Here is a 22,228-nt window from a genome sequence, read left to right on the forward strand (position 1 = left end):
ATCAAGATAGATTAAAAACATGCAGATGTTGCGATCGCCAATAAGGACCGAACATCTATTGTGTTTAATCTAGAAAATTAATATTTATTCAATGTGCTCACCATCCAGCGCAAATATCCTGAATGGCGGTATGTTGTCGATAAATGACTCGACTTGATGAAGGACGCCGGCTGCGGTGTTTAATTCTCTCCGTAGCGGCGCCGGTTTGCTATCACCGGGCGACTTCAATCTCCTCTCCTGATTTTCCTAATCTACTAAGAAGAATGGGATGAATGAAAATGGGCAGATGGGTGTCTCCTGTGGCGTCCTCGGCGTCCCCCGCTCTAGATAGGTTCTGCTTCTTATATAGGCAGCGGCGACGGAAACGGCCTCCGAATTTCCAGCGCCCCGTGCTAATCTTCGTGATAAGCCGACGCAGAGACGAGCCAATCCGTCGACGTGTACTGCAGTCTGGAGATAATTATGTGATTAACATGTCTAATGACAGTGGGCCCCATATGTTTAATCGCCACAGCCAATGACCATGCATGCTCACGTAATAACGATAGCACTTGCTTATTTCTTTTGTTTTAATAGTTCCAATCTTTTGAATCGTATATCGGATTTAAAATCCATTTGAACCATCACTTTCTATTCAAATTATACAACAAAACGAGTCCAATATCGAATATATTCGGACACCGTGACATTTAAAATTTCTGGACCCACATGTCATATAGATACGTCTCGTATATATTCAGTAAAATTATGCTATAAATAATATTCTCATATAAAATTAAATGCCCAATAATTTATTATTTCTTCTATGAATTTTTAGCACAAAAATTCATCAAACACCTGCGCCACCACCGCCATCGTACACTGCCGCATGCGCCCTTGGCCCCGTGCGTCGCTGTGTCACCACCCGCCGCCTGCTCATGTGCGCCGTCGCGTCGCCATCCACCGCTGTGCCGCCAGTCACCGTCTGCGCCCGTCCGCTGCCAGCTGCCGTGCGCAGTGGCGCCGCGAGCCTCCGCCAGCCGCTGCCTGCGTCCTTGTGGCCAGGCACTACCACGTCGCGCCGGCACCGCCGCTGCGCCGTGGGGATTGGGGTACAAGAGGGGAGTGGGGAATTAGGTTAGGATTTTATTAGCTGACTATATATGTTGTGTCTCTAGTTAGTGGGCCAAATGGTTTAAGAGAAAAGGGTACGAGGAACAAGAGATGAGCTAAAATTAGCTAATACATATGTATCGAATCAGGCATGGGTTACACTTGAGCAAAAAACAATACCCGGTTGCTGTCTGTCACGTTCTCGGGTATGCCCACGGGCAAAATATAACACCCATGCCCATGCTCATCAGGCCGGGTAAATTGCCATCCATAGGTTCCTTATCTTGTCACCGAATTACAAAATCATCTCTTAACCAAAAAACGGGGTACATGTGATCCCTCAACTTATAAAACTAGGTCACTCTGGGTCCTTATTGGTATTGACCTCAGTTTTGTCCGATGTGGTGGCTGAATGAACGTGGGAACCCACGTGTCAGGGTGACCATGTCATCACCCCCCCTCTCTCTACCTTTCTTCTCTCCCTTGCTCCACTCTCTCGCTTTTCTCCTTGTTTCGGCGGGCCAGCCAGCGGTGCGAGGCGGGAAAGAAGAAGGTCCGGCAGCCGACAACGACGACGGTGACGCAAGAGAAGAGGAGCCGAGGCAGGGAAGCACAACCTGGAGCTCTAGGTCGACGTGCTTCTTGGCGTTGAGCATCGCCGATAGGAGCTGCTCGAACCGGTCCAGGAACACCGCCCACTCCTCACGCGCTCAACACCTTGAACGACATGCTTTTTCGCACGACACCACATCCGGCGGCACCTTGATCCGCCATAGAGAAGCTCACACTCTTGGCGATGCCATTGCCGCGGAGGAGGAGGAGGTGCGATGGGAGCCTAGCAGTGGTGACGGGGACGTCGCCCATGCTGAACTGGGTACTCTCGTCGTCGGAGTCATTGTAGTGGTGATTCTTGCGAGGGGATGTGCCGGCGGCGGTGGTGGAAGAGGACTCGTAGGCGTTCTTGTAGAGGGACTCGAGCGCCCTGAGCCCCTCCTCCATCGCCAAGAACTCGTGGGTCATCATGTCACTGATGTCGGCGATGGCTGCTCCGAGCATAGCAACGTGGCATCCCGAAACGGGTCGAGCGCCACCGACGTACTGCAGCTCGACGCCAGAGAATGGCAACGACGACTGCAGGCCGTGCAGCCGACGTGCTACCTCCGCACCTCGTGCCGGCCTGCTCCGCGCCTGCGCTCACCGCCAAGAAGCGCGTCGGCCTGAAGCCCACCAGGCCATGCTCTCCTATCTCGGCTCCTCTTCTCCCACGTCATCGTCGCTGCCGCTGGACCTCCTTCTCTACCGCCTTTTCCCGCCAGCCCGCCGGCCCAGACGAGGAGAAAAATGAGAGAGTGGAGGAAGGGAGAGGAGAGGGTAGAGATAAAGGGGGTGATGACTTGGTCATCCTGACATGTGGAGCGCCTATGTATGTCCCACACTGATTCAGGCACCACGTCAGATAAAACCGGGGTCAATACCATCTAAGGATCTAGAGTGACCCGGTTTATAAATTGAGGATGCTATATATCTGATTTTTCAGTCGAGAGATGATTTTGTAATTCGGTGACAAGATGAGAGACCTATTATGTACATTTTCTAGACAAAGATCCTTCTCTCCCTCCACTTCTCTTTCCCTCTGGGCCAACCCGAGCCCATCCCTTGCGCTCGGCCCAGATCCCAGCCAGGCCGACGCCCTCCCCCTTCTCTCTTCCCTTTCTAGCTGCGCCAGCCCAATTAAGAGCACGTTGCCCGACCGGGACGCTGCTGGTATGCGAATCTTGTGTCTCTGCTACCAGTGCCCTGCCTCAAGACCTCGTTACTACGCTCGCCAGTTGCCCAGTTCGTAGAAACTAGAAAGACTTTCTTGCTTGTTAATGGGTAGAGAGGGTAGTCATCGTACATATGGCTATGTTCACTGCATGATTGGTTGATTGCTAGTAATTGATTTGTAGGTCAGTCCTATGGGAATATCACTGAGTACTGAGGGTGTGTTTAGTTCACGTTAAAATTGGAAGTTTTGTTGAAATTGGAATGATATAACGGAAAAGTTGAAAGTTTATGTGTGTGTTTTGATGTGATGGAAAAGTTGAAAGTTTGAAGAAATAGTTTGGAACTAAACATGGCCTGAGTAGCAAAAGCTCATATTTGTACCATATGACTTTCAGTAGAATCAATCTGACTTATCGTTCATGTTTTTACTGTATGACGTTCTAGGATCCTTCGAGTTTCTATTTTTCTACGCAAATAATTTGATCTTTTCTGCATGAATCTGTTGTCGCACAGAACAACTATAATAGTATAATTGAGATACAATAGAGTGAAATATCACAAAATGAACAAGGTAAACTAAGAAATCAAAAATCAACTAATCCATCAGCATCGCAAAGTATATAGGATAATAGGATACTGACATCAGTGGAAAGCAGAATGTATCAGTTTCAGAAAGACCTGAGTTCCTCCGTGTTCAGGCTTCTGAATGCTAAACCAATCTTCCTTGGCCATACCGTGCTAAAAAATGATTCACTTGGCCATACCAATTTGCGCCGTATTACACCAATATCAAGTTATCAACTATAGTTGTGGTAAAGAAGAGTAAAATGTCACAAAATGAACAAGGTAAACTACGAAACCAAAGTCAGCTAATCCATCAGCGTCGCTGGGGAATTTGAATGACGCATGCAGAATTGAGTCCACCAGTCTAGAGTAACCGACATAAACAACACTTTGGATGTATTCATAGTTTAATAAATTATCTACGAACTATATACATAACATACATATTGAACCCTTAAGGTCAGTTTGTCTAGTAGGAGGTTTTGCTGTCTAACCGTGTAAACATCAGGCCTATGCGATGCAGCTAAACTATTATCAAGCTACAAGTGATGATCCTCCAGACTTAAAAGTGTACACTGTTCTGTAACTACATGACACATTTGGTACGACAATGCAACGAAACCTCTTCTGCAGTGAAAAAATAATCACGGGGTCCTGATAATTTTAATTGCTTCCCCTCCACTTCTCATGTCACTCATTAAAGCAATTTGATGCAGAAGTTGGGCAATCCTCTGCAAAAGGCAAAACAAGGATCTAATGAGAGAACATCAATGCATAAACTGTCTTGTGAATATTTACTGTTGCTCAATGCACGCCTGAACATAATACTACGTAGCTTACATGACACAAGACTAACATCTATATATATGAGTACAAAGATATACTACTTTTCTCCAATTTAGACAAGATTTTTTGTGTTTTGAACATAATTTCCCCATGTAAAAACATTGCCTCATAAGACGATGACTAAAAAATTGTTGAGAACTAATGCATATTGTAATAATTAGAAATGCAAAACACTAAAGGGCAAAGACAAATTAGAGCAAGAAACTATCCAATTTATATTTTTAGAATTCAAGTACAATGTGCAGCATCCAATTTCTTTCACTCAACCTAATGCATGAAAAGTATAACAAATTGATGGATTTTCAATTCAAGGCTACTTGACAATGGTACACCATCAGTACCTACACTAACAAAGAGTAGCCAATTAACATTCTCCAACCTCAAGAAACAGTATCAGTATGTGAAAAGAACATCAAGAGGATACAACATGTTATGGCGAAACTATCAAAAGACACTAATTTAAAGAACATCAAGAGGATACGACAAGTGAAAAGAACATCATTGATGGGTTTCCTAACACTCTAATGGTGAAACTATCAAAAGACACTGCTGGTACTACTGCTACAGCATGACAGCAGTAAAACAAAACATTTCCATAATATCTCAAATCTTCTCTATGATCACCACAAAGAGTTATAACTCATTCACTGAACTGTATACTGAAATTCCAGTGATACATGTAACTAAACAGAATAGCAAGTAGCAACTGTACAAATGTTGCCAATTACTGATCGTATTCCCTAAAAAGTTGAAACCTTAACTATAGGAAAACCAAATATTTAACCCTGTTCTCATTCTGTATGTTCCGAATCAACCTCTGCGATGATAGAACATGATACTCGCTTACTGAACCGTATACCCAAATTCCAGTGATACAACATGTAACTGTACAAATTTTGCCAATTACAGATCGTATTCCCTAAAAAATGATCATCTTAACTTCAGAAAAAAAAATCAATTTCTTGATGACCACAGTAACAAGCTCGAATTATCACATCGTTGTTTAACTTCTAAAGTTCCGATAGATATTGCGCACGGATCATACTTGGAAGATGTAGTTGAATATCTACAAGACATCTAAAACCCACATGTTCCTCGCCTCATCACCCAATTCTCTAGCGTAATTGTTCATGATACCAGAATACCGACGATGAAATTAAACCAGAAAACCTATAGAATTATATAGAGATTCAAACCTTATCCTTCTCCTGCGAGAGCAGCACGAGCAGGTCCCTCTCCCTCCTGTCCCGCCGGCGCGCGTAGAGCAGCGCTCCCACCACAACGGCCGCGCCCGCCGCCGACCACACGGCGGGCCTCACCGCGGGGCACCCGCACGTCCCGTGCACCATCAGCCCCTCCCGCACGGCCCCGACCCCGGCCGCCCACGCTCGCCTCGCCGCCGCGCGGCACCTCCCCCACCCCCACAGCCACTCCCCATCACCAAATTCATCATCATCATCATCATCATCCTCCTCGCCGTCGTCTTCCTCCCCTTCCTTCGCCGCAGCCTCCTCCGCCTCCCCCTCGACGCCGAGCCCCTCGTGGAGGCGCGGGGGGAAGACGTCGCAGTCGTCGAGGCCGCCGTCGTCCACGGCGGCAGCGCCCACGGCGACGACGGTGGCGGTGGGCGTCACGAGCTCCCAGGCGTCGGTGACGGCGGGGCCAGGCGGGGAGGAAGACGGCATCGAGCCGAGGGATGACGAGGAGAGCGAGAGGGTCAGCGTCTTGGGCTTGAGGAGGAGGTGCGGGTTAGGGGAGGGGAGGAGCAGCGGGTGGAGCGCCGAGTACGGCGATGCCGGCGCGGAGAACGGCGGGGACTGCGGCGCCGACGGCGGCGGCGGCAGCGCTGGCCTCTCGTCCATGGCTGCGGTTGCCGCGGCTCACCGGCGGATTCCGCTTCGATTTGCAGATGGTTTGTTTGGATCTGGATGATCTTTCATGTGGCGCTCGAGATCGATGACGACTGCTGCTGGTTTTCACTCCACCTGTACTGAATGGTCCGAGTTGAAAGGACAGCGATGTGTTTAATCCCAATTCAATTGAAATCTCTAGCATGCATTCAAATCTTATACATATTTCACACGAATTGCAGATTATTAAGAAAGAATTTGATAATTTTTTGAATAAGACGAGTGATCAAACGTTGTAAGAAAAACTTAAAATCCCTTATATTATGGGACGGAGGGAGTATTAATTTGGAATTTCAGATTAATTTGGTTTGTGTTTACATTTAGTCGCGACTAAAATCTTTTTTTTAAGCGTGTTTTCTCGATATCGATATTTTGAGTCTGTTTGACACAGCTCTAGCTCCACCCCTTCTGGAGTTTCCACCTCCACAGCTCAACCAAAACTGGATGGAAGTGGAGCTGGGTAGAGGAAGTGGACCCTGGATGAACTGGATGGAAGTGGACCCTGGGGTACCAAACAAGCCCTTTATTTCAACAAATCTACTAGTAGTACAACTTTCAGGTTAAAGTTTGAATCTAATTTAGTTGAGGTGGGCCATCAATTTTGCTTATAATCAAAATTTAAACTTGATTTGGTTGGGGTGCGCCAGGCCCGGGCGGTAGTGCAACGCCTGGGCGACACGCGAGGGCCCCAGTGGCAAGCCACTGTGGTGGACCCTCCCCCACAAAAAATAAATTTAATATCGAAGTGAACACATGGCCCACATATCAGATATTAAACTGATAAGAACAGATACTACACTTGATCTTAGCCAAAAGGCCGAGAAAGGTATGCTTTGTGACGGAGCCCTGCGACTCATTTTATAGCTCGCGCGACCGCCTCATCGAGCTGAACAAGCGAGGTGGTACTAAACCATCGGGAGGAGCAAAGCAAACGTGGCAACAACGCTCGTACTGTAAGCAGTTTCCCACCAATTGGGCCTCGAAAGTTTCCGTGTGGCCCATCGTCCCCGGCGCGGCCGCGGCCCAACTCCTTCGCGTGGAGGCGGCGACCGCTTCAGCCTCAAAGTCTCGAACCCCTCCGCCGCCGCCGCCTGGCTGCTCGGCCGCTCCTCCGCTTGCTCTCCCTTGCTTCCGAGGGCTCCGCCGCACGGGGTCGTCGCGGCTAGAGGGTGGGCTCGCCGTCGAGGAAGGCGGGGGTGTCTGGCTCATCGAGAACAGTGCCGAGGGGAATCCGGGTTGCGGGGGCGATGGCCATGGCCGCGGCGGAGGCGCGGGTGCGGCAGGAGAAGGTGAAGAAGTTCGAGGACTTCGTCGACCGGAGACTGAAGCCGGACCTTGTGAACACCATCGCGCAGCGGGACAAGGTGTTCCAGCAGCAGAAGACCTTGTAAGATTCGCTTCCCGTAGAATCTTGTATGTAAAACCTCAATGATTATTGTGATTCCGGGTTACCGTGTTGATGCGATGCTGATTATTATGGCCGTTGATTTCGGTTTTTGGATGGTCTCAGCTTGGACTTGAAAAGGAACATCGAAAATTTGGAGAAGAATGGAGTCACCAGTATGCGATCCATGGTCAATCTTGGCTCTGAGGTGTACGCCCAGGCAGAAGTGTAAACCCTCGTCCTCCCTTTACATCTTCAGTTCTGGATAAGACTCAACGAGTTTTGATATAACTTCACTGATGAATTGAGTCACCATGTGTTAACAATATACACTGACGCGGTATATCGGAACAGCTGGATACTACATTATTCAAGTTAAATTTTCTGGAAGTGCACATGCAGTTGATAGACCATTGGCAATGGGATAATGTGGTGTTTCTACATGACTGTGTCGTTTCCATCTAAATAGTGGAAATAGGGTGACAATCCTGGTTGGAAAAATAGTATTAGCATATGGAACATAGTATAACAAACTTATTGATTTTTATTTTTACTGGTTATTCTGATAAAAAAAATATTCTTGGTTATTGACACACTACATAACAAGTAGACTTGGAGTTTGTTCATGTTGATATTTCAAGGTCTTTAGCCTAGCTCTGGAGAGTTTGGATAGTTACAGAAAATCAGTATGAAGTGCAGAAAAACTTACCCTTCTGTAACATGAGTGATATATCCGTGATATATCCTCTTTATTGTTCTTGATCTTTCCAGATTTACCTTTGGTTCCTTACTGTGTACCTGTGGTGACTTCTGCAGGCCAGATACAAGACACATTTTTGTGGATATTGGTCTAGGTTTCCATGTGGAATTTACTTGGCAGGAAGCTTTGCAGTTTATATCTGTAAGAGAATCAAGGTTGGCAAGGTAACTCAATTCTTAGAATTGGCTATGAAGATCATGTTTTTTTTTGTGTCAAAGAAGTTGAGGAATAGGAATCTTGATGGTTGAGGGAAGTTTTGATGTGCTTTATGCTTCTTTTAACACAGTATCCACAATTAGCATATATTTCATATGTCCTGTTTTGTTATTGTTGAAAAGGTGGTTTGAGTTTTTTTTCCCCTCATAATGTTATTTATAGTTGAAAATGTGGGTTTTGTTTTTTCTTCTTCTCAAGAGAGGACATATAAACTCAGGAACATATTATATTCTTGAGTAGGTTTTTTATAAAACCCTGGGTATCTATATGTATCCTTTTGGAGGTTGACGTTTACCCAGGCATCAAGGACGAAAGGAATGTATTTATTTGACATTTTAGTGTGCTGATCCTGGGTGCTATTGGTGTGCATCAGATATTCTGCGCGCACTCTCCAAGTCTCCATTGATAAGTTCAGAAAATTTTACTAAAATGACCTATTTTCACTGTATCATTTCTTAGCATTCTAAACTGCTACTCTTCACACTTCACTGATTCAGCCAATAGATACCTACTCTGTATTTTCTTAGATGTGTCAATTCTCAGATGAGTTTGTTCCTACTGCTGTTTCAATGATGTTATGCTAACTTGGATCCAATTATGCTACTCTGGAAGCCTTCCTTGTCAATTGCTGATTTTGCAGTATACTATGTTTGACCGTAGATATATAGGCCTCTTGTGTGTGTGTGTGTGTGCCTGTGTGGGTATATAGGTAGACAGGCTGGGTCTTGCTCATGTATAGTGGCAACCACTGTTGATGTTGCATGCTCCCTCCGTCCCCAAAAAATCCAACTTCTGCCTATGTCTAGGTTCGTAGCTAGAAGTTGTTGTTTTTTTGACGGAGGTGTAGGATATAGTTGACTCAGTCTGCGCTGGATACTTGGATCTAATAATACTGAAGCATCAACATCAATATGATATGTATTCAAAGATCATAGTCATAGTGTGTACTGTATAGTGGCAAACTTTTTTTGTTGCCTTTATATCATCTAATATACCGAACCCCATATTTTCCGGGACAAAAACTATTACAGTTGAAGATTAGCAGACCTTAGCAATTAATCATATTGCTTTGTGCCTTGCTGCTTTGATGTGTCAACTTCCCGTTCATAAAACACAGGTTTTCAATTTGACAGATACTATGTTACAGGTTTTCAATTTGACAGATACTATGTTTTGTTTAGGATCGACTGCGATATTGTCACTGCAGCATATTGTCGTTAGTCCCGATTTCTTTTGAATGTGATCTGGGCTTCTTTCCTATTTCTCTAATTTTCCTTTTTGGGTTTCCTGTGGCTACATTTGTTTGTATGTCAATATGTTGGTGCTGTAATTTTCCCTTTTATATTTACGCTTTTGTTTTATTTGATGCCTGACTCCCTGTAGTAAAATTCACATACTAATCCTGTATATTTCCATGTTTGCAGACAGATAGATGAGTACACTCATCTCATCGCAAGCATAAAAGCGCAGATCAAGTTGGTATGTAAAAAAACTAAACTAGTTGCTCACTATATAGGTGATACTTGGCAGTACTCTGGATTATAGCTAACCTATATGCAATTACCCGTGCAGGTATGTGAAGGTATCCGCGAACTACTCGAGCTACCAGCAGAGTAAAGGTGAAAGTTGGCAATGCAATCGTATGGGGGTGCTTGGTAGAATGACTTGTGCTTTTGCTTTTCTCACGAAGGCATGGTCGCCCATCTTCGAACATGAAAGATTTTACATGTACTGTTGTGCAAAAGATGGTTTCATACACTCATCCCTGTAATAACATTCATCTAATCAGATTAACTACAGTAGAATTTCGCTATGTGAAATCAACGCAAACACTGTGAAAACTTGTTGGTTGATGCAACTTCTGATCTTCCCTAGATTCCCAAGTCATAGTGTACATGGCATGCCTTGGAAGCTCATGGCATGTTCCATTTTGTCATTAGATTAGAACAATGAAAGGAAGTTAGGAACATGCCATTTTGCATATAGATGTGTCAGTCAAGACAGCAGAGCAAGGAAAGTATATATTGGGCTATTGGCACTTCATCTGGTAAGGCATAAAGCTTTTGCCTTTGCCGCGAAGCTGCCTTATTGTCTTTTCCACTTTCCACTTGGGCCTTTCAAGGAATCAAACAAAACTTGCCACCTTAGCTTTTGTTCCCTTGGCTCCATCATACTTAATTTTGCTCTCTTACATTATCAAGTGATTAGGCCCGAAGGTTTCGAAGCTTTTGTTCCTTCCTGCTCGGCCTTGTTTGACCCTCTTTTCTCTGTATTGATGCAACTCAATATACCTGGGTTACTGTAGTTGTTGTATACCTCTTCCATCCTAAAATAAACAAACCTCATACGTGATGTGACACATACTAATATTACGAATCTGGACATGTGTATGTCTAGATTCGTAGTAATAGAATGTATTACATCACGTATAATGTTGGTTTATTTTGGGACGGAGAGAGTACAGGGAACACATAGCAACAAGGTTTCAGAGTTTTTTGTGGAGCAAAACACCGATTGAGATCCTATGCTCAAAGTCAAATCACTTTGAGTCACTGAACATGTCAGTGACTCTAAAAACACATTACTTAAGTTAGAGGATAATTCGTGAAACACGTACTATCGTAATAATTTGATCTGAGCCTTGATCATGACTCGGACGATTACGACATAATGTGTCCTAATGCACCTTATTGGTATCCTCCTCTACAGTACAGTTTATACGCTTAGGGCATGTATAAAGGTAGAGCTTAGAATGGTCTCTTTGTTAATACATATCACTTAGAGACTATTCTCCTACAATAGTTAAGATAACAAAAACTCTTAACCATTAATGCACCAAAATATTTTTTTTAGTACCATTCTTTCCTTTTCTCCACCTCCATGCAACAAAATTTCCTTTAATAAACGTTAAGAGTCGACTCTGACCCGTTGTCATGCGTAGCAACCATGTTTCCCTTTACTCCACTCTCTCTCTTCCACGTCATCAATTTTACTTACATGGAAACGAAGAGAGACCGTTATTACACACCGTTGTACATGCCCTTAGGGTGAGTTTGAGGAGAAGGTGATTGAGGAGAATACAGTTTATGCACTTAGGGTGAGTTTGAGGAAAAGGTGATTGAGGAGATTGGGAAGTTTATGCACTTAGGGTGAGTTTGAGGAGAAGGTGATCGAGGAGATTGGGAAGATACGCAAAACGAGGTGAGCCATTAGCTCATGATTAATTGAGTATTAATTATTTTAAATTTTAAAAATAGATTAATATGATTTTTTAAAGCAAATTTTCTATAGGAAATTTTTGTAAAAAACACACCGTTTAGTAGTTTGGAAAGCGTGCGCGCGGAAAATGAGTTGTTATCTCCCTCAATGTTACCCGAACGAACGTAGCCTTAGGGTGTGTTTGAGGAGAAGGGGATTGGGGAGATTGGGAAGATACGTAAAACGAGATGAGTCATTAGCATATGATTAATTGAGTATTAACTATTTTAAACTTCAAAAATGGATTAATATGATTTTTTAAAGCAACTTTTTTATAGAAATTTTTTTTTGTAAAAAACACACCGTTTATTAGTTTGAGAAGCGTGCGTGCAGAAAACGAGATGCTTTTCTCCCTCAATCCCCCAGATCGCCCAGGAACGAACGAAGCCTTAGAGTCGCTGACATATATGCTCATGAGTTTCCCATGAGAAAGTGGATCCTACATGTTAGGCGTGATAGTATGTCACTGCGAAGGATCTCGTTTCAACAAAATTGAGTTTCGCTTGTCCTCCTATAATTTGCATTCGAAAATGGTCTTAATGGTGATGGATAGTATTTGTTTCTTCCTACTTTGTCAACCAATAAACCAAATGGCAATAGTACAAACATGAATCACAATCTCACATTGTCATTAGTAGGTTGACAAAACGAACATATAACTCATTGTCAATGCACTATTATCAACTTCAAATCTTCAATGGAACCAACGACAAGAGGAATTTGCAGAAGCACAACCCAAGAAAAATCATATGCAAGCGTGCCCGTGGAAGCTTCACTGTGAGTTCCCAACTCCCCCATCTCATTTTCCGCGCGCACGCTTTTCAAACGGCTAAACGGTGTGTTTTTTTTGTAAAAAGTTTATATACGAAAGTTGCTTAAAAAAATTATATTGATCCATTTTTGAAAAAAAAATTAGCAAATAATTAATTAATCACGTGCTAATGGACTGCTTCGTTTTCCGTACCGGAGGGATGGGTTTCCAGGGGGCCCCACATGTCATCCTAACTGACATAAACTACCTCCACTTGGTGGGACCCGCATGTCATCCTAACAAACCTAAACTACCTCAACTTGGTGGGCCCCAAATGTCAGTACCACATGTGAACTGTCGGTAGTCAGACCCTCCCCCTCGCCTCGCGAGCTCGCGGCGTCGCCGTCTCCCTTCACAAAAAACCCACCTCGATCTCTGCTCCAAGAAACTTCTCTTCCTCCTCGACCTCCTCCTCCTCCCACGCCATTGCCGCTCTCCAAGATCTCGCCTCTGCTCACTGGAACCAACTCGGAGGGCGGCCACGGGAGCCTCGCATTGGGCGACGGGGTTTGGTGGAGCTCGAGCCGTTGCGTTGGATCTGACCGGGGAGGAACGTCGCGTTTGGCGGCGGAGGCGGCGAGTCCAAGAAGTGAGAGAGGGTGGTGTGGCGGCGGCGAGGATGGCGCGGGGGGGAGGAGGGGGAGGAGGGGTGGTGCGGTTGCCGCCGATGAACGCGCTGGAGATCCTGCGGGAGACGGTGCGGGTGCTGCGGGCGGACCCGCACGCGTTCACGTCGGTGCTCTTCTTCCTGCTCTGCCCGGCGTCGGGGTGCCTCCTGCTGTCCGCCGCCGCGCTGGAGGGCGCCGCCGTGCTCCCGCTCGCGCGGAGGCTGCTCGCCGCTGCGGCGGCGTCGGGGCTCCCGCTCACGCATTTCGTCAGGCAGCTGGCGCACCACCTCGCCGCCACCCTCGTCGCGTCCGTCGTGTCGTTCCCGGCGACGTTCACGCTCCTCCTCGCCGCCCGCGCCGCCGCCGCGTACGCGGTCGCGGCCGTCTACGCGGGCAAGCCGCTCCTCGCCGGCGCGGAGCTCTCCCTCCTCGCGCGCCGCGCGTGGCCGCGCCTCGCCGCCACGTACGCGCTCGCGTGCGCCGCCGTCATCGCCTGCCTCTCCTCCTTCCTCGCTCTCCTCGTCACCGCGTGTTCCACGCTCAAGTTCATGCTCTACCCGCCCGACATCGTCGTCTGCGCCGGCCTCCTCACCGTTCTTGCCTTCTCCGTGGCGTACGCGCACACCATCATAGTGTGCAACCTCGGCGGTGTCATCGCCGTTCTTGAGGACATCGCCGGAGTCAGCGCGCTGCGCCGGTCAGTGCAGCTGATGCGCGGGCAGACGCATGTCGGCTTGCTCATCTTTCTTGGATCCACCATTGGCCTCGCCTTCGTGGAGGGGCTGTTTGAGCACAGGGTGAAGACACTGAGCTATGGTGATGGCTCATCAAGGCTCTGGGAGGGGCCATTGCTTGTCCTCATGTACTCCTTCGTGATGCTCATCGACTCGATGATGAGTGTCGTGTTCTACTTCACTTGCCGATCATCGAGCATGGAGATCTTGGATGATGAGGGCGGCTCGATTGAGGAGCTTGAGATGATGGTGGGTAGCAATTCAGTCATCAGGTGATGAAGAATTTCTCAGAGTCATAGGTATATCTGCTCATACTGGGGAATAAGTGAGGTGGGCAGTGTCCGCTTTCGGCGAAGAATGACTGGTGGTGGATCGCACGCCATGACTATACAATGCATTGTGTTTGAATGGTTGATTTTGATGGTGAAAGAACTTTGCAAGCATTTGGATTCCCCACTCCTCATGCTATGGCGGATTCACGAGAGAAGACGGGAAGGAGAATAGGAGATCCATGATGGGTTGTGTTCTTAACCAATCCCAAGTTTTTGGCAGTGATTGGAGGCTGGTAACTTGTGTAGCATTCATTTGAAATGATGTAACTAGTATACCAATTCAATTCTTGTGGAATTTTGTACTACTCTTCAACAGCCTTTTGGTTATACTGAATGAAGCATTGTGTCACTCTGGAAATACTAAAGATTCTAACAGATGATTCTTGATGTGTCATTAAATCCAAATTCATCTTCCAATTACTTCAAAATTATGTTCTGGATGATGTTCGTTGGCAATCTCATCAGAAGGTACTGTCAACCCCATCATATTATATTTGCAATTTGAGTGTCAAACTAATTTACTTGCATTCACTTTACTTCAGAAGTTTGGTAGATCTGCATTTCAGATCACTGCTATATTCAAATCACCTACTCACAAGAAAAAGTATTTACAATGGTGATATCTATATGATGCATGGTGCATGGATGGTTTCCTTTTCCTTTCACTGCAGCAGACAATAATTGTCCATTGACAAGCAATCTATTGATAATAGACCATAGTAATCTTTGTTGATTCTGGACTACTCTTTCCATGAATTATTAGTGTTGCTTGTGCTGGGAAAATACTGTCTCAATTCTAAAGCTTAGAGTTTTGCATATGAAGCATCATTTGGATTATTAGAATTTTGCATATGGATTCTTTAAGCAGGATGCTTTATCGATGCAGAACTTGAATCTGATAACCCTTGCTTTTTATATGACAAATGAATACTATTCCTACCTTAGATCATATGAGCAGGTATGTTGACTTCCATTTAGTGTTGGCCTTGCATCAACCCCAAGATGTAGCTTGTAATATTCAATGAACCACCCGAGTATTTGCCTTCTCAAGTTTCAGCAAAGAACCGGCTGAAGCAAAAGATTTGAAGTCGTTTTGTGTCTGGCACCGACAGTTACACTGCCTTCCTTTTTTTTCTAAGGGAAAAATTTTAACAGAATACTAGCTAACAAAAGATCCACAAGAAGATAATTGAATTTATTTCACTGAAAATGAAAAGGCAATATTCATTATTCATGTCAAAACATTTTTGTTCTGTTTTCCTTAAAAAAAATGGGTACTTAATTTGAGCAACCATTACACCGAGAGCGTGTCAGGTAGTAAGACACACACAATTTAACCATTGCAGAAGCTGGAGAACAGCAGAACCGAATCAACTTATAGCCTTTTATCATGTACAGAGGGACGTTCTACAATAATACATGTTAGATATTTAGTCTCAGATCTGGTTGTGACACATTTGACTTACTGTGTATGTACGGCTTAATCAAAGTACTTAGGGAGGCTATTAGATGCTCTGTCCATCGGATAATATAAGGGATTTTGGGTAGATGTGACACATTCTAGGAGTCACAAGTCACATCTACCCAAAATCCCTTCATATTATCGGACGTAAGGATTACTACTAACAAAACGTTGCTAAATGTGTTTCAGATAGCGTTTTCAGTTGTCTACTGCGGTATATGGCAAGGATGTGTTTCAGATTTCCTTCTGAATCTTTTAGTTGTCAACTGCAGTATGAATGCCAATGATGCCATTGTTTTCTTCATAAATACAGTAACACGGTAAGAGCTGACAACTACCAAAGGCAAGTAGGCATTAACCCAGGAGGCTGAAGATATATCAACCTCTGATTGATTCCATTGTCATCTGAGAGCAAAATTACAACCATTTTGGATGCACCACGAATGAATCAACTCTCTTTCCCTACCTAACAATTCAGAGTTCACCAAAAACATCCAACCAATTCAGAATTCACGCAGCATCCAACCATCTCTGAGACAAGATTTGAAACTATGGAGGACCAGAAACCGATGGAAAACGAGACAATCTACACGGACCATTTACAATTTTTCATTCATCTGAAAGAAGCTGAGGATGGAATTGATTTGGAGTCAAGACAACCTGTTCTTCGGCACGAGGATGCCAGATGAAGCCACACTTTGATCAGAACTGAGGATGATGCTTGCCCAGTTCGAAGATCGATGAACTATCCGCGATGGGATGCGATCACTGTCTTCGCCTCCTGATGCTTCATACCCGTCGCTGGTGGATCTTGACAGCTCAATCCCTTGCTGTGGAGTGCTTCCTGGGGCTGTAAGAGTTGTCAGCTGCAGGTCTTCAGCTGCAGATGAGGAGACAGCCGAGACTCGGTACAGATGAAGATCAGGGGAGTCCAAGCTGCTGTCTGGTGATGAACCACCACCATTAGCAGAGGATGCAGCTCTACTTGGATGAAAAGCGCTTCGCGCCTCAAGCTGCAATGGTGCTAAACTGGATAATGTTTCAGGAACCAACTCACTGCCATGACTATCAAGAGCATCTGCGGAAATCTTGGCAACAGGTTTAAGAGAGAAATCATTGTGAGGTCTTGCTCTTCTGCTTGTTCTCCTCTTGTTATCAGGGCCTAGATCAATCCTACTGCTGCTTGTGCCTCCATAGCTACTGTCCGTTTCATGGCCAACTGCATACTCATCTTTTCTGATGGGCAGTAGAACTTTGGACTTCTTTCGTGCCTCTGCAGCAACTCTTGAAACTTCCTCCGCGTTAAGACGAGCGAGTGCCCATGGGCTAATTTTTATACCACCTGAACCCTTCTTCCTCCTTACTTCATCTTCTTTCCTCTTGGAAGTAGAATTATGCGATGAACCAGCCTCTGACGGAATAACATCGAACTGAAAAGAAGTTGAGTAGCACAAGATCAGCTAGTGGCAAATGCCAAATCGAAAAAAAAAAAGCCATACAGTAGTATCTTTTATGATCATGTATACGACTCATGATGAAACATAAATATGCATTTGTTGTAATATAGGACTGCAATTTTACAAACATAAGAGGAAGTTCCAAAGACGACAAGTCTAATATAGACTAAAAATTAGCAAGGCTAGCTAAACAATCAAATCACTTAACTTCAATTCGCATCAGCACATCGCACAGCTACAAAGGCTAGCAGTAAGATTTTTCTGTACAGACATACCGTCACTTCGAAAGGTATGCAGCCATTTATCATTTATCATAAGATTCTTCAAGGTTGTTACCTGATCTTCAAGAAATAATCTTGGAGGAGTACACCATGAACCACGACGTCGTCCACCAAAGGAACTTGTACTGCTAAGTCCAGTGTAGGAGCTTACACGAGACATCTGTGGACTCTGCTGCCCACCAACCTCTTCTTGTTCTTGCTCTCTTATGGCGATGATGTAGTCATATGTACTAATTCCCTGTATGAAGTTGAGAACATGATGGTTAGATTCAACATCGCATCACCTCAGAATGCAACAATATGACACACACTGGAAAGTTAACATTTCATTGTGGATGTCCTTTTAATAAATTTTTTCTAATTCAATACATAAATATTTTTTAAGTGTTCAAAGGGTATGACTGTATGAGAATCTGGTGTACAAGCTGCTCTAAAAAATTATCAGGAATAGCAACGTAGTACCTAATCAATCCGTGGCATTACATAAAACGGGAATGGGTTAGGAGTTACCTTCTTGATTAGAAGAATGTGAAAAAAGAGAAGTTGCGCAATTGGCAGCAAAGCAACTATGGCTAGAATGGTACAAGATGCCTGTATGAACAAAGATCAACATTTTGAGCGTTCAAGAAAAAATGTGAACAGAGTCAACTGGTTCTCCAAAGGAAAGGTGAAATAGCTAGAATTTGAAAGTAGAACAGCCAAACGCACCACCACAATAACATAAGGCACCACAGAGAAGCTGCTTCCAAGCTTTGACACAATTTGAATGGAGAATTCCTTTCGCTCAACAAAGCAGAACACTAGCACCAATACTCCAACTGCTGATTGTAGGATAAGCTGGCCCAAAGTGCACAAATCATGTAGACCTGTCAATGGTCAACTAGGATGAAAAGGACCAGGAATAAAATGCTCTATGCGGTAACCATGACCAAATTTATATGCATGCAAAAGACTTTAAGTGTAGCTGATGCTGGGACTATGGTAAACATTATAGACTAATGACAACAAGATTAGAGCACTATGCAGCACTCCTATCCATACAATCTTATAAGAGTAATTGTAGCTGATTGAACATGAGCTTACCAAGAATAGGGAAGAAGTCATCAGAATAAAAAACCTCATATAGTTTCTTTTTCCAATGCAATTGTTGAGCCACTGTTGAGATTGAGGAGAAAAGGAGAGTTACTAAATACTCGCTAATGGATGAATAAGAAATGATCTGTTTCAGGATAACCTTACCCTGCAGTGATGATCAAAACCATCAACACATTTGTCACAAACTCTGCAGTGCTTACTGTACTTCAATACCTATAAAAAATTAGCAGCATATTAAAGAGTTGAGTTGACAGAAGAAAAGCATAACTCAAGTACTCAACAGCTAGAAATACAAGAAGCATACCTCAACTTCACAGAGGCTGCAGAAAAACATTCCTTCCTCACTGGCTTGCTGCTCAGACCATTCCCGTGGTTGGCAGCAGGAAAAAACAAGATAGAGAGGGTAGAAAATAATGAGAAAAACAGAGGAAGTTGAACTGCAGCAAGATGGGTTATTGTCTTTGTAGCGAGTTGTTGACTTTTCACTAGCAGCTGCAAACTCATGTTCTTGCTTTTCTCCAGTTCCCTCTACTTGCAACCCTGAATCTGAAATGCCATGTCTGAATTCCTTCGGATGCTTGTGTTTGCCGCTTCCATACAATCTTAGGTACTTCTTTGATTTCAAGACACCTGGGTCAGCTGGGTCTGTTGCAGCACACCAGATGTACATGAAGAAGACAAATGAAACCTGAAAGGAGCCAAAATACACATTTCTATCATAAAGGTGTTAAGTAAATGCATACATTGACCATAATGGAATAAAGTAAATTCATGCAGGGTTTTGCACTTTTGCTAAGTGTCATTATTTTCTTTTAAAAGGGCATACGTGCTCAAGCTCGCCATTTGGCCACAACAGAGTGCCTGTCACAAGCTTGGATTCAGATCAGAAAAACACTGTGTTCAGGTAATGTTTGAAAAAATAACAGCACATGTTAATCCATGATGTAGTATGTTCCATTGTCACAATAAATTTATAGTTTTGTGAACTCAACTGTTTGTGATGTTCAGTAGCAGATCATATTTGAATTACAAAATTTTACAATGTATTATAACCCTTGTTTATTGGGGTCTGATGCTGTTTCATTTCATACCTATGGAGTTCAGGAAATGTGTTAGCAAAAACATCAGCTACTCATCACAAAATAAATACAACAATTTTCTTAAAAGCAATGAAAACTCCCAAAGGATTTAGGAGTGGTCATTAAAATAATCTGTGATAACCCATTTGTAGCAGACAATATCATAATAAAGTTATATGACTGATCCCAAGGAATTGCCTGTACCATCTTGGAACGATGAGGATAGCACAAAAACGAGGGCATGGTATCAGAAGGATTTGGACCAGTAAGAAACAACAAATATTAGCAATAAATACAACTTATGCCCATGCCATCTCCATCAAACAGAGGTACAAAATCCTACCAAACATGTACAAAATCTGTACAACCACAAAGCACTACTAATCAACCGGATTGACTCCAAGAAGCACCTGAGAGTTCAATGCATACAATGCCTGCTTTCTCCGATTCAGTGTTTCTACATGTGCCATATCGCTATTACATACACAAAAATATGCCTATACTGTTCTTAAACCTCGTAATGCAAGCAAAATTCTACCAACCACAAAGCTGAATTAGAGCTGTTGAACAAACTGGCAGTGACTGAAGGAGTTAGGCATGTCACATGATAGCACCAGAATTTCCCAGATTAGACTGAATTCTTGGTAGCTTGTACTACCAACCTCCAACAAACGAGAAGGTACACAAACACTGGAACCACTATCTACACTACACATGCAGGAGTGTGCTAAAACACCACATTTGCAGGTAATGCCTGCTTAATTTGGCATCTTCCACAAGTTCCAGCAACCACTGACGGGCCCCATCAGACATCACCAAGATGGGGATCCAAAGACCAAAGGTGCCAAACCACAAGGCAGCGAAACTCAACAGAGGACAGCAGTGGAGGCAAAAGCAAGAATCTTTACCAGAGGCGTGTAGAGCCCCACGGCCACGTCCTGGAACACCTTCTTCCCGACGAACGGGGCGAAGAACACGTAGAACGCGAACGCCAGCGCCAAGAACACGGACACGGCCACCACCTGCAGCAACAACTAAATTCTTCAGCAACCAAGAACAGCAAAAGATCAACTCCTCTCCCCGCCCAGGAAGAGGAGGAGGAGCAGAATTCCGTCACCAAGAACTCACCTGGAGAGGGTGATAGGGAAGCTGCCACCCATGCCGCCTCATGGCGACGCGTCGCCAAGAACCAAACCCCCACAATCCCAAACAGAACGAAGAAACCAAGAAAAGAACAACTTTTCTCGCGATCAATGCGAGGAGGAGCACGGGGTGATTCTCCCAAGAATCAAGAACTCGCGGGTTTCATCTGCCCTCCATCCCCTGCTACCCGCAACCGCATCCGTCGTGGGCTACGAGAGGAGGGGAAGAGAAAAAAAAAAGGGAAGGAAGAAGAGAAGAGGAGAGACCAAAGGAGGAGGGGGGCATTAAATGCAGCTCTGCTCAGATTTACTGGAGAGAAGCCAGTAGCCAGTAGCCAGCCAGCGAGGGAAGGAAGCAAGCAAAGCGAGGGGGGATTTCGCTTCACGTGAAGCTCTACTCCTCCTCCACACTGCGAGGCTGCGAGGAGAGAAGAGGAGTGGAGTGGAGGAGAGGACAGTGACTGTGACTGTGCAGTGTTGCTGCTGGACCTGCAGCCTGTCACGGTGGGGGCTCATGTGGTGGCGCGACCCGGTTTTAACCTCTTTGTCATCCATGGACTCCTCTCTATACACAAGAGAGTTTACAGCTTTAAACATAACCCAACAGCCGGTCGGAAAAACCTCTTCCAGTCTCACGAATTAACATGTCTTGGTGGGAATTAAACCCCTAAATTCCCTATCCCAAACCCCTCGAATTCCAAGTCTTCCAACCAAACTACAGACTTAAACTCCCAAGTATCGTAAACTCCCATTCCCCATCACCAACTCCTTCCAACCAAACAGGTCGTTCAAGTTTTTACGTAAACCGTTTGGATACGGCTGATTACTGGTGAAAATTTAACAAATTTTGACAAACAGTTCAAATTTAGTCCAAGTACATGTAAATTCAGTCCTAAGCCCTACTACATGAGGGAAAAAAAATTCATGGAGTTAGTTTCTAACACTTTATACATGTGGTCGACTATCTCAATATGGCATAAGCCACTTTTTTTTAACCGTATGTTGAGAGTCATACCATTGTATTTTTTAAAAAATATATATATAATTGTATATGAAAGTGTTGCACTTATTTCGTAGGAGTTAAATCTTCGACATAAAAAAAAAAACATAGAGGCCAGTTGGAAAATAAATGTGCAATAATAGCATTGGTTTGAATAGACTACAAAACATTTTGTATTAAGTATCCTTACTTTAGTGTCCTCATCATAAGGTGATGTATAGTTTGTATGTAGCGATATAATGTGGTGCTTGCGTACAAAAGTGAGGAAACGATAAATTGCAATAAGCCACCAAACCAAATAAAGAAAGGCTACTGTACATAATAATAGCTCCAAATTCAGTTTCATGAGTTATAACTCTATCACTATCAATGCTCAACCATATGAAGAAATACTCAAACTATGATAGCAAGGAAGACACATGCAATCTGC

General features: G+C 44.3%; 4 protein-coding genes and 1 non-coding gene across 6 annotated transcripts; 2 read left to right on the forward strand and 3 right to left on the reverse strand.

Moving 5' to 3' along the window:
- Positions 1 to 3,711: 3,711 nt before the first annotated feature.
- LOC112936031 (uncharacterized) lies at positions 3,712 to 7,009 on the reverse strand. Its single transcript, XM_015789462.3, has 2 exons — positions 5,466 to 7,009; positions 3,712 to 4,154 (listed from the first exon to the last, which is right to left on the reverse strand). The coding sequence occupies exons 1-2, from the start codon at positions 6,129 to 6,131 to the stop codon at positions 4,068 to 4,070; spliced, it is 753 nt and encodes a 250-aa protein (XP_015644948.1). The 5' UTR covers positions 6,132 to 7,009; the 3' UTR covers positions 3,712 to 4,067.
- LOC4343789 (U2 spliceosomal RNA) lies at positions 6,813 to 7,009 on the reverse strand. The gene has a single exon (XR_003243639.1). It is a non-coding gene; the product is annotated as a U2 spliceosomal RNA (transcript).
- A 263-nt stretch (positions 7,010 to 7,272) lies between these two features.
- On the forward strand, positions 7,273 to 10,359 carry LOC4343790 (uncharacterized). Its single transcript, XM_015789728.2, has 5 exons — positions 7,273 to 7,566; positions 7,690 to 7,791; positions 8,380 to 8,487; positions 9,964 to 10,018; positions 10,112 to 10,359. Exons 1-5 carry the CDS (start codon positions 7,427 to 7,429, stop codon positions 10,154 to 10,156), a joined length of 450 nt encoding a protein of 149 aa, XP_015645214.1. The 5' UTR covers positions 7,273 to 7,426; the 3' UTR covers positions 10,157 to 10,359.
- Positions 10,360 to 12,928: 2,569 nt separating this feature from the next.
- LOC107278152 (uncharacterized) lies at positions 12,929 to 14,640 on the forward strand. Its single transcript, XM_015790249.3, has one exon. The coding sequence runs from the start codon at positions 13,228 to 13,230 to the stop codon at positions 14,224 to 14,226; it is 999 nt and encodes a 332-aa protein (XP_015645735.1). The 5' UTR covers positions 12,929 to 13,227; the 3' UTR covers positions 14,227 to 14,640.
- Positions 14,641 to 16,079: 1,439 nt separating this feature from the next.
- On the reverse strand, positions 16,080 to 21,058 carry LOC9267772 (probable protein S-acyltransferase 22). 2 transcript variants are annotated; one of them, XM_015789467.3, is made up of 9 exons: positions 20,785 to 21,058; positions 20,565 to 20,678; positions 18,882 to 19,265; positions 18,722 to 18,790; positions 18,566 to 18,637; positions 18,191 to 18,319; positions 17,993 to 18,073; positions 17,538 to 17,720; positions 16,080 to 17,174 (listed from the first exon to the last, which is right to left on the reverse strand). In XM_015789467.3, the coding sequence occupies exons 1-9, from the start codon at positions 20,824 to 20,826 to the stop codon at positions 16,395 to 16,397; spliced, it is 1,854 nt and encodes a 617-aa protein (XP_015644953.1). In that variant the 5' UTR covers positions 20,827 to 21,058; the 3' UTR covers positions 16,080 to 16,394. The 2 variants fall into 2 exon arrangements, with proteins under 2 accessions (XP_015644953.1, XP_066168331.1); XM_066312234.1 differs by having other exon boundaries at positions 18,191 to 18,348.
- Between the last annotated feature and the right edge of the window lie 1,170 nt (positions 21,059 to 22,228).

The sequence above is a fragment of the Oryza sativa genome, chromosome 7 (assembly GCF_034140825.1).
Source record: "Oryza sativa Japonica Group chromosome 7, ASM3414082v1".
NCBI lineage: Eukaryota > Viridiplantae > Streptophyta > Magnoliopsida > Poales > Poaceae > Oryza > Oryza sativa.

Bases quoted from the DNA above. Each gene is read 5' to 3' on its own strand.
- LOC107278152 (XM_015790249.3), top strand. From the start codon at position 13,228: ATGGCGCGGGGGGGAGGAGGGGGAGGAGGGGTGGTGCGGTTGCCGCCG.
- LOC4343790 (XM_015789728.2), top strand. From the start codon at position 7,427: ATGGCCATGGCCGCGGCGGAGGCGCGGGTGCGGCAGGAGAAGGTGAAG. The intron at 7,792-8,379 runs GTAAACCCTCGT...TGACTTCTGCAG, and splicing joins GTGTACGCCCAGGCAGAAGT to GCCAGATACAAGACACATTT. The intron at 10,019-10,111 runs GTATGTAAAAAA...TTACCCGTGCAG, and splicing joins TAAAAGCGCAGATCAAGTTG to GTATGTGAAGGTATCCGCGA.
- LOC9267772 (XM_015789467.3), bottom strand. From the start codon at position 20,826: ATGAGGCGGCATGGGTGGCAGCTTCCCTATCACCCTCTCCAG. The intron at 18,074-18,190 runs GTGCGTTTGGCT...TTGTTCATACAG, and splicing joins TGCCTTATGTTATTGTGGTG to GCATCTTGTACCATTCTAGC. The intron at 17,175-17,537 runs GTAACAACCTTG...ACTTCTTTTCAG, and splicing joins GATTATTTCTTGAAGATCAG to TTCGATGTTATTCCGTCAGA.
- LOC112936031 (XM_015789462.3), bottom strand. From the start codon at position 6,131: ATGGACGAGAGGCCAGCGCTGCCGCCGCCGCCGTCGGCGCCGCAGTCC. The intron at 4,155-5,465 runs GTTTGAATCTCT...TGCCTTTTGCAG, and splicing joins TCTCGCAGGAGAAGGATAAG to AGGATTGCCCAACTTCTGCA.